This window comes from Pundamilia nyererei, unplaced genomic scaffold (genome assembly GCF_000239375.1).
Source record: "Pundamilia nyererei isolate P.nyererei 1_Seehausen unplaced genomic scaffold, PunNye1.0 scaffold00030, whole genome shotgun sequence".
Classification (NCBI taxonomy): domain Eukaryota; kingdom Metazoa; phylum Chordata; class Actinopteri; order Cichliformes; family Cichlidae; genus Pundamilia; species Pundamilia nyererei.
In genome coordinates this window covers 153939-165710 of record NW_005187431.1, presented here as the reverse complement: position 1 = coordinate 165710, position 11772 = coordinate 153939, and the positions used below count along the sequence as shown (strand labels likewise).

Sequence of the window (11772 nt, the reverse complement as noted above, 5' to 3'; positions counted from 1 at the left end):
CACACTCGCTTGCTACTTAAACACTGCCTACAAATAACCTGCTGTTATTTACTTTTCGGTGAACTCCCCACTGAGCCTCTTCCATCTCCGCTGTGCTTTTGTTTGAAATCGACTACAGGTAATGACATTTCTTCTATATACAGATCCAGCAAACATGAGGTAGTGTAAGCATTTATCTGGAGGTATATTCGTGCCCACCTGGTGACTGTAAATTCAATACTCCCCTCCCTTAAATAAAAAAAAAAGAAACAGACACACACACACAAAAAAAATAAAAAATACTGTTTTTGTCTCCACATACCCCCGTGGGGAATATTCTATTGATGCTCAACATCAATATTGTCTGCCTGCTGTTTGATCGTGGGCAGGTAGCTCACAGTGAAAAGATCCCAGTGACAAATATGGGAAGAAAACAACAACAGCAAAGCGAGGGCTTTAAAACAAAATGACCTAAAGCGGAATTTTCACACAAAGTAGGCTCATTTAACCTAAAATAGTGATTAAATACATTGATTTATTACCTTAACTGAAAGTTTCATTAAAGATTTTCTTGTAATAGTAATTCCAAAAGATACTCATAACTAAAAAATGCAAAAAAAAAAAAGCACTTATCTTTCAAAAAAGCCCCAAAAAACTATAGTTATGCAGTCGGTTTGTGTCTGCTATAATTTATTCTTTTCTAAAGTCAGTTTACATTTACCCCCAATTTACTGTCTTGCAGCTCCTACCCACCGTCTCACTGTGGGACCCTTGAGAAATGAGGACACAACAGTCGCAAGAGACGTGGGAAGAGTATTGAGCAAAGCCCTAGGTAATGGGTGTTGCAGTGCAATTAGATTTCTTACTAAAAGCTTATGACCACAAAATGTAGCTCCCCCCAAAATCCGCTGTGAAACCCTGCTTGCACAAAAGTCATTTAAACATTTCTTCTCTTCTTTCTCGGGGAGTTTCACTTCATCTGACCCAAAAACACATGAGGGAAAAAAAAGAAAATACTGGCTGTACAATGTCTAGACTGTAGAAGAGGGAAAAAAAGGGAAGTAGCTATGGCAAACCGCCCTCGTGACAATAAACCTCGTCTTCAGCTAAATTTGACGTGAGCCTCGGCGATTGTAGCGTTATGTATGGCGGAAAATAAAATGTAAAATCAGCATGAGTCCCCTTTAGTAGGCATAAATATCAATAAACTGCATGTCCAGACTCATTATTTTGGAGCTTCTTCTCCCAAACAAGCAGAAGAATTAAACAGATAAATGGAATAAAGCGATCTGTCAGACTATTTAGCTTGAATGAAACCGGCCCATCACAGCTAGGTAATGACTGCCAAGAGACTATTGTAACGGGGGGATGCAAATGGTTTGGCACAGTTTGCTACAGTTTGTTAGGCATTTTGTGAGGCTGATTACTACCTTCAGACAGTTAATTTGTGTATCAAAAAGAAACAGTTTAAAAGAGCGCATTTGTCTGCAATGTGGCAAAAACAAAATTTGCGATGAAGATAAAGAAAATGACTAACTGAGATAAAGACAGACACGACAACAACAACAGCAGCTCCTTAGTTTGCTAGTGTGTCCTGTAAATCATCCTTAACACAATGACTGTACGGAATCATTCATTCTCAACAAAGCAAGCAACAAAGCAAGTTTCTCAGGTTGTGAGGATATTCAGCACGTTAGCAGCTACACTGCTCTCTGCTTTCTAATTTCGTCTTTAACTTTGCAAAACTAACACTGGCGTGTGGACAAGGTGCCATAATGGGATTTTGCGAAACCTCTTCACACTAATGCACCAAAATCCAGCAGACTGACTAACATTTTAAAGCTTTACAATAAGATATTGTGTTTGCAGAAGATTCATCTTCTCAGTGTAACTCGATTTCAAGCGGGAACATGGGAGCAAAAGTTGAAAAAACAGGCAGGAGTTACTAATAAAAGATATTAGCAGTGTCATTCAAGGTTAAAGTCTATTATAGTGTCTCCCTGAGAAACTGCTGTAATTTTTTTGTTTTGGTTCTTAACATAAAGACTTTACAGCTTCAAATAAGCTAAACATGTCCGAGGCAAACACTGTTTGTTTTGAATATTGGAACATTTTGGAAAATTATGATGTGGCCATGCTCATTCAGAGAGACTAAAATATGCTTTATTTCAAGGAGAAAACACAAAATGTACAAGCTGGTTTAAAAATACACTCATTTAATTAAAAAGGTGTAATAACATTAATAACAAAGAAAAACTTTACTAAAACTCCATTCTTATGTTTTTCTTGGCTCTAACCAAACTATTTCTGGATTTTCCTTTTATCTAAAAGGTTAAAAAAAAAAGTTGCAAACATGAGGGACCAACTTTAGCAGCTAATTGGACAAACTCCCGAAGTAGCAGAGGAGTGCAAAAAGGAAAACAACAGCATCAAGGACAGAAACTGAAAGGATGGAGTTATCTTTCAGGTCCACACAAAAAAATCCCCATAAGAGCAAAAGACAAAGTCAAACGAAAGAAAAGTTGCAGCAAACAAAGAAAATAAGCAGGTTATTGTCAATCCATGTTTAGCCATTACCGCTGACCCTTGCAGGCCAGTCAAACCACTGACCTGTGTTTTCCCCAGTAGTGTGTAGGCCAGCTGGACCTTGGTGTAGTGCGAGACATCGAAGTGCTTACAAGTCTTCGACAGAGCGACGTCAAGCTGCTCCTGGAGCCAGAAATAGGCAGATGACAAAGAGGGGGAAAAGGGCCAAAGTAAGGGGAAAGGGGGGGGAAAAATAAAAAGAGAGGGATTATCGTTCTTAAGACCGGGGATTTAGATATGGACGTGCAGTTGTAAAGCTATCACACACAGCCAAGGGCAGGTAATTGGATGTGGATGTGTGCGTGTGTCTAAGACTTTGACAAAGAGATAAGGGGAGGCAAGGAAAGTTAGCACGAGAGTGTGTAATGTGTAACAATGAGCTGACCTCAAAGAGCACAGCGCTGATAAAGGCTAAATGATCAATCGCCTTGCATCGCAAATCATTTTCTCATGCCTTAAAAAGCAAAAAAAACTAGAACTGCACGACAGGAAGTAACTAGTCAGTAAAGTAATTAAGAGGGCCAGATGACTACGTATACAACATATGCTGGGAACGCGTATATTCATACATTTAAAAGACCGTTTTAGATGCACAATAGATGGTCCAAGTGCTTTATGATTTTAAAGGATTTTGCATCACTTCTTAACTAACTCATGCTGACAGGTAAACAAACGAGCACCCAGGCAGGTGGATGTGCACACGAGCACGTCTCCTTCTTGTTTACGGACAAAACGAAGTAATTAATCTACTCAGGCGCAGCAGCAGGCGTAAAGAGAAAATTGCCTTGCATACCATTTATTACACACACACACACACACACACACACACATATCACGACACAGCCAGAGATGAAAGAGATAATTTACTATGCCTGCACACTCATAATAACGACTTTTCTGAATGTGTCAATATTTGGCAGACCCAGAATAAGAAAGGCAAACTATGAAAAAATGTCAAAATGAAGCATAAATTGCTTCTTTCAGATCAAGGCTTCTGGAAAATGATGAGGTTAGAACTCCATATTACACACTGCTAAACGTCCTTTTACTGCTCTCTGCTAATGGAATTAGAGACGAAGCATGGACGCACATACCTCGATCTGCTCCAGAGTGTCTTGTAGTTTGGAATTCAACTCGCTGTGGAAATAAGAAGGTGGATGAGAAAATAAAGTTTTTTATTTAAGACATTTAATTGCTGTCAATTACATTTTCTGATCTGTTTGAAATGACAACAAATATTAGAAAATGTCCATCACAAATGACTCTAAACCAAATGCACACCATTTTTAACCATTTAACTTCATTTCAGCTGTAAAGAAAAACAATAACAAACAATACTGAAGATCAAATTATGAATGAATTAGTTCAACTAATTGGTTTATTTAAAAAAACATGAAAATCACTGATGGATGAAAACCAAGTTTGGAAATATGTGTGCCAGTGAAATAAACTGTGAATGCTGATAGTGTGTGTTTCTGTGCAAGCATCATGCTATCTGAGATACAAAATGCCCACGCCAAATGCTTGGCGCGCGTTCAGATTTCGACTCATCCTGGCAAACACTTTCAACTCTGAAGCTGAGAAGCCTCAACAGGAAACATGACTATTTTGCAGATCCCAAGACTCCGATTCAATTCCCTTGTGACTTCCCCGCCACTGCATCCATTCATAATCACCCTCTGTTTCACTGTTTTCCTGCCTCTGTCACCGCTTCGCTCGGGGTCTTTTTCAGGTCAGCCTGCTCTTATGTTGTGCCTTGTGAGTGTGTAGTTGCCGAAGGGAGAGTGTGTCCTTAACAAATTGCTAATTAAGCATCTAGCTACAGTGAGGGATAGGCAGTGAGGAAGAAGAGAAGGAGTCCGCAAAGGGACAGAAGCTGCACGTAGCAGTTTGCAAAACAGGTGAATAAATGAGTCAGACACTTTGAAATTCGGTAATGTATCTACGTGTGTAGACATGCGTGTGCGTTTATAAGGTGCACAAAGCGAAATGTGGGTGTTTAGACTGAAAAAAAAAGGCAGAGATGAGAATAAAAGTTAGGAAGGACTGATTTGCAGCAGCCAGCCTCAGTTTAACTTTCAGTGATGACTAAGCTGTTTACCACAGGTATGAGATACAGTCGGGGATGCAAATGCGTGACAGCAACGATAACATCAGAAACTCTTGGCCACAATATGAAAAAGGAAGTCACAGCCAATTCCTCTATGATTAAAAGCCAAGATAAAGAAAATTAGTTGGAAGGCAGCTGGAAAGCAGGCTCATCCAGAGGGATGAACTGATCAATGCTAATAAATCTGAATGTACACAGGAAAGGCCCAAAGTAGAGCAAGACTAAGAACATCCACCAGAAGGGCAGAGGCCAGGATGATAAATGCCCCTGTGGTGGCTGGGTGTGGTTTTTGCTTAGCTGCAGGAGGAGAGGTGGGGCAGAGTGATTCGGGGAGTAGTGCCAGGTTGAGCTCAGCAGCACAGCTGCTGCACGTTTGCTAATCTGCTTCTTCCTTTTTATGCGGTAGCACGCTGGGAGCTGGACTGACACATGCAGAGTCCATGCCAGTGGACACAAACACACACGTACACAGCCCTGTGTGCAAGACCGGTTAAGACTCGTGTGTGATCCGTATGCCAGGTACTGTAGCCTCTAGTGGAGCACAGTTTGCGTTTGTTATAACGTGTCTGTGTGTGTGCGTGAGAGAGACAAAATAAAGAATGTAAGAGGCCAAACCAATCCCTGATTGATTCTGTGCAGAGGTGAACTCAAGGTTAGCAGTCTCTCCTACAGCCCTGTTATGAAACATTAAAGTGTATTATGTGGCAGTGCAGAGTAACAGGAGCTAAACTGCGAGCTAAAAAGTACTGAGAAAGCATAAAAGAAAAATATAATCATTAGCAGTGTAGGCTGACGCGAGCACAACCTCGGTTGCTTTTTTCTTTAGTGGCAGACCTCAAATATCACCAAACACAGAAGCTGTTTTCAGTGTGTACCTTGGCTGTCTACCTTGTTAGCTGCAAACTTCTGCAAGTTTGTCCAAGTTTTTGGACAAAGACAATTTTAGTAGATTTTGCCTCTGCACACCACATTTAAATCAAATAATCAATATCTGACTGAAGTGCAGACTTTCAGCTTTGATTCAAGGGGTTTTTAAAGGATAGTGCATTAACTGTTTAAAAATTACAGCTATTTTTATACATAGCTCCCCATTTTCAGAGGCTTTAAAGTAGCTAGAAAGCTGACTGACACACAGGTTTCTTGGCCAGGTTATCTCACTACATTAAGACAAATTAGGCAGATAAATGATCTGGAGTTGATCCCAAGTGTTGAACTTGCATTTCGTAGCTGTTCACAGGAACTCTTGATATAAGGTTGAAAGACATGTTAGTACAAGTGAAGGAGGCCTCCATTAACTAAATAAACCTTTGAGAGAGACAGCAAAAACATTAGGAGTAGCCAAATCCACAATCTAGTGTATTCTTAAAAAGAGGACAAGCTCAAATCGTTTCCTTTCACAACATCCATCCGAGTAAGGAATACTGTCAAAGAGGTAGGTGCATCATTATCAAGGTCTACAACCAAGAGGCGCCTTCATGAATATAAATGTAGCAATGTGCAGTTGTTAAACAAGAACAGGAAGGTTAGATTAACATTTGCCAGAAAACATCTAAAAGAGTCTGGACAGTCCGGAAAAAATTATCTGAACAAATGAAACCATGATGAACTTCCACCAGAATGATGGAAAGAGAAAATTATGGAAAAGGAGAGAAACAGCTCCTGATCCAAAGTATAAAACATCATCTATCAAACATGTATGGCTGCCAGTGGACCCAGGTCACTGGTGTTTATAGATGAAGTGACTGCTGATAGAAGAAGCAATGAATTGTGAAGTGGACAGGGCTATGCTCTCTGCTCATATTCAGCCAAATACTGCAAAACTCAGTGCTTCACAGCGCAAGTGGATATCCAAAGCAAACAGCAAAGGCAACCTAAGAGTTTCTCAAAGCAAAGAATGTGATAGTCACCTGATCTCAACCCAATAAAGCAGCTTTTCAGTTACTGAAGACAAACCTGAAAGCAGAGAGACCCATAAAAAAAGCAGCTATGGCCTGGCGGAGCATCCCACGTGAGGAAACACAGCATTTGGTGATGTCCATGAGTTCAAGACTTCAAGCAGTCACAGACTACATTTTTTACCCAAGTATTAAAAATAATCCTTGTATTTAAAATTCAATTATTTTGTCCATTTCAGTTTAAAACTCTAAAAATGAGGGAGTACGTGTAAAAAAATGGCTGTAATTCCTGAACAGCAGTTCGGTCATTTTTTAGTCTTTTGGTTTAGTTTACAGCAGTGGACTCACCTGCACTTTTAATAATACATCTACACAGAATGCATGATATCCAGTGAGCTAAAGTGGCTGATTTAATCATACATTACTGAAGCCTTAAATGAGTTTCTAAGCCTAACTTAAGCACACTTGGCACAAAATTTTCGACCTCTTGGTTGTTGAGATCTACAAGAAGTCAATGAGAGCCAATCACCTACTGCTGTTCAGTCCTTCTCCTCTGTATGTGTCACTGTCCAGTACATACGGTTTAATGCAAAGATGCAGCTCCTCCCTATATACTGGCAGTCATCGCTGATCAGACAGAATGCATAAATAACAGATGAGCAGGAAAAACCTAATTAGCAATCTGTTCCCCGCAGGGAAAACAAGCATTGAAACATAGTTTGATGGAATTTAGGAGGGTTTTTTTCACCCCATTTTCGCTAATAACTGGCGAAAGGTGTCCATAGAGCCTTGGGGCTAGTTTCTTCACACTGACTTGATGACTCACTAAAACAGACGATGTGTGTTGTGCTTTCAAGGATCTGCAGGATCCTCAGATTTTGTGAGAGTGACATTTTTGCTGGAGTTATAATAGCCACTGCACAACACAGGTAGAAAGGCAACAAAGAAGCAGGGAAAGACCTTGGAAGAGTGAAAGATGGGGGAGAGGGGATGGCAGTTGCTAGAATTATGCCAGACAGAAAGCAGCTGAGGTTTGTGGAAAGCTAAAAGAGAAGAGGGTAAGTAGGAATCAGTTTAAAGATAAAAGAGTTTAGAAAGAAAAGCAGCGGGGGAAATTGATCCTGTCAGACTGTTAGAATGTGCTTAGCTTGTTTTACTATTTTTTTCAGGTACAAGATTTTATGTAATATTTCCTGAGGTATTTGCAACTAATGTCTTTATTGGAGTTCTGCATGGGTACTATTATGACTTGCTGGCTCCAAGGTAACACCAAAAGCTGATACAATGTAATGGATTATTCAATAACGCTTGTAAATTTTATCAGATTTCTGAGTCACTTTCCTTTTTTATTTTGCTTTTTGTTAATTTATTACTTTGTTTTCCGGACTAAAACTTATGCAAACCTTGGATACAGATGCATACGCTCTGATTAATCTGATAAACTGAGTATTTAGTACAGCAGCTAACATCAAAACCCAGTTAGATCCAAATATTAAAGAGAGACAACATGTCTCACTAAAACTGGTTTGCTGGAGAAATTAAGACACGATCGATACTTTCTGCTTATTATTGGAAAGGGCAAGCTACAAATCAATGAAAATGTTACTTCTTTCCCCCTTGGATGCCTACTAGGGGTAACCTAGTGGAAACTGAGTGGTTTCTGTCATATTTCAGGCATCCAGAACAAAATGACTACGTGTGCGTCAGAAGTCCGAGTGATCTCCGCCTACACAGGTTACTATGGACACCCTTTACCTCATAAGACTTTGTTGTTACACTATCTCTTACCGTACAGTACTAAATCTCCATTTGCACTATTTGCCTATTTGCACTACTCTGCCTGGTTTACACCCAATGTCATTTACCCATTATATTGTATATTGTATAGTTTTCTTGTTATATGTAAAATTGTATTGTATTTATTTATTTAAAATTTTTACTTTTTAATTATTTTACCTGCATTTTTAATCACTCTTATATTTAAATGTTCTTTTGCTTTTTTATCTAGGGATTGAGAGTAACGTAGTTTCTATTCTCTGTATGTCCTGTACATGTGGCAGAATTGACAATAAAGTTGACTTTGACTTGACTTTGACTTGGACAAATCCAGACATCGTTATTGGTACATATTAAGGTGTCAAGTCTTGTCAGTAAGGGAATGGGGTCGGTCGCCTTTATCATCTTCCTTCCAAACTTATAAAGCACCAGAAAAAGTAACAAGCCACAAATACAGAAATGGGCAGAGAAACTACAAAAAAAAACCCAAAAACATCCATCGGACCAAAGAAACTGAGCTGACTCTGAATATGCTCGGGGGGTAGGGGGTGGGGATACCCCTTTATCATGATCTCTAAAGCATAGCAAGTAAACACAAATTCAAGTGACACACTATTACTCGTGACGCTTGCTTGCTGATGTTGGGCAGGCTGCTCTAAACTGTTCACATGCTGAGCTGTACTTCTCCTGCACAATAAAACAAACACATCTAGCACAATCTTTCTATTTCTGCAGAATCATGATGGCAGCAGGCATTTATAATTATATGCACGACATACCTTAATTGTGTAATAGTCCAATAATTTTACTTTGACAGAAGAAAACACACACACAAGCTCAGACTAGACACCGCCTTTGTAATTCTAAGATCACAGCGGAGTTCACATTTCGTGAATACAATGCTGGACACATGGGGTCCTTAAGCTGCCTGAAGAAAATGGACCAAGACAGCCGTTTAAGTACCTTCATGGGCAGACGATATTGACTTTTAAAGGGTAAGGAACAAATGGAGTCAAACGAAGAGTGGGCATGACAAATGTACAACCTTCAGCAATCAATGGAAAAGCATCGCTACAAGGTTAAATGGAAGTGTAGCAGACGGGCAACGGGCCGCCTAAGGGGTATGGACAGAAAGTGCAGTTTGTTACTGCGCAGCATGACAGATGTGTAATCAGTGTACCCATGTTATAAACTGCATCCACTGAGGAGGAAGAAACAGTGGAAGAATTTAAAAAACAGCACGAGTGTGAAGAGCAAGCAAACTTCCACTGCAAGAACAAGTTTTACGATGATCACAAACGAGTTACTGCACTGATAGGCTTCTTGTGGTGGGTGTTGACACTGGTGGCAAATGGTGCAAGGTCTAATCCACGCACCCACAGTCGAGCACATTTAAAGAGCATCACTTTCGAAATGAAACTGCAATGATGATAAATTAATGACGGTGGAAACAGGGGTGATAGCTACATGTATAGGCGGCAGCTGCAGGCGGGAGGGGACAGTGGGAGGATTTTTCCACACCAAAACAATCCCTTCTGCATAACGCCGCCTGATTGATCACCATTTCCCAGCAGTCAGGTTGTCATTCTGGCATCACAACGAGGCTGCCTTTGTTTTCTGCTCCACTGTGTTAAGACATTGTGGGATATAAAATAAAATCTGCATGTGCATGTTTGCAAAGGCAATGGGAATCTTTCACTGCATTTTTTTCTGTTCCTTAACGATATGTCTTTCAGATACTGTTCCTCTGTTGTATGTAGTTATTTTGGGGGGATTTTTTTTGGCCTGACATATTGAACCTCCATGGTTCAAAAAAATAATCTTTTATATCTATCAAACTGTGTTATCTTTGACAATCTAAAGAAATTATGTGTTTTGCAACAGGCTGTTAGGAACACAGTGTCCCGTAATACAATTTACAGACACAATTTTTCAGTTCAATTCCATTTTATGTATTGGGCACCAAATTTAAATACCCTACAATAATACAAAGAAAACCAGCCAAAGTGGGAAGGAAAAACTCCCTTTTAGCAGGAAGAAAACTCCAGCAGAACCAGGCTCAGGGAGGGACAGCCATTAGCCGTGACTGTCAAGAAACTGACTAAAAAGGAAAACAAAAAGATGGATCCGTGGGCAGGTGAAATGGGTGGAGATGATCATTATTCATCTCTCTGGCATCCCGGATCAATCTGTCAATGCATAAAAAGGTCTGAACACCCAGCTACAAACCGTCAAATATTCACTATATTTCCCGTTTTCTCTGCGTCAATCATCCCTAAAGCTTTTCAAATCTCACTCTTACATTTAAAAAAAAGGAGAGCGTAAAAGTAAAGAAGCTACTCATTGCTTTACATTTGTCACCACCTCTGATAAGTTTTTCCAGTCTAACTATCTCTGTGGCACAACCTTCACGCTTCCTGCCTGTAACTGGTAATATGTGTTTTCCAATCTGAGGACTTCAGAATTAAAGCTCGCCAAAAACACCAAAGCAAATGTTTAAAAAGAAAACTGTGGCTGAAGTAAAGATGTTCTGGTTCAGATTGAAATATCAGCGCACTAATAATGTCTTTGGAGGGTTAAAACTTTTAGAAACTACTCTAATATCACACCTAATGCAAACAAGGGGACATAACAAGCCCTGTTAATGCTACGTCTTACACCAGAGCAATTCAATTCCAGCCATGAAAAAAAAAAGACACATTTCAAGAGAAACCAATCAATATTTTAAAATCAGGTCAATCTCTAAATTTCTTCTACCCCAAATAAGAATTGACAATGGAAGATGTAAAACAACAGCATAACTCATGAAAATCATATTCATAACAAAATATTTTCCAGACAGAAAAATGAAGTCGATGCCTACTCCCGCTGGATACGGTAACATATCACTCTATCAATCTGCTCGTACTCTACCTGATGCAGCTGTAGTGTTTAAAGGTGCTGGCGGCCTTCTGACATTCCAGACACAGCTGGATTGCACCTGGATAATCTTCCTCCTAAAGAACCAGAGGAGTTATAATGTTTAATGCATGTTACATGACACAAAAAAATAGGATTTTCAGTGTGGCTTAATGGAAAAACTAGTCCATAATCACACCAGGTGAAAGCTGTGGATGATGGTTTACTATAGATTGACGATTCTGATCCAGTCTAATACTACAATTTTCTTAAAATGCTTATAACAGCAGGTACTCTGCAAATAACCAAGGATTACACACAGTGGCAGTGAGATCTATTCCATATACTGTACTGCTGACCTTAACAGCACATATAGATTTGTATTTGTCTCTCATGTTTGTGTGGGTTTTGCTTTCAATGTTGAATCCCCACTGATGTTTGACCTTTTACTGTCAATTAATAACACAGAGCGTGTGTGTGTGTGTGTGTGTGTGTGTGTGTGTGTGTGTGTGTGTGTGTGTGTGTGTG

General features: G+C 39.7%; 1 protein-coding gene across 2 annotated transcripts in view; it reads right to left on the bottom strand.

The window, feature by feature from the left end:
* The window catches only part of vps50 (VPS50 subunit of EARP/GARPII complex), a 116462-nt gene that overhangs the window by 71146 nt on the left and 33544 nt on the right, over positions 1-11772 (bottom strand). For both annotated transcript variants that reach the window (XM_005728723.1, XM_005728724.1), the window contains exons 9-11: positions 11260-11342; positions 3660-3702; positions 2590-2688 (exon numbers count right to left, since the gene is read on the bottom strand). In XM_005728723.1, coding sequence (XP_005728780.1) covers positions 2590-2688; positions 3660-3702; positions 11260-11342 — 225 coding nt within the window. The remainder of the gene's footprint in view (positions 1-2589; positions 2689-3659; positions 3703-11259; positions 11343-11772) is intronic.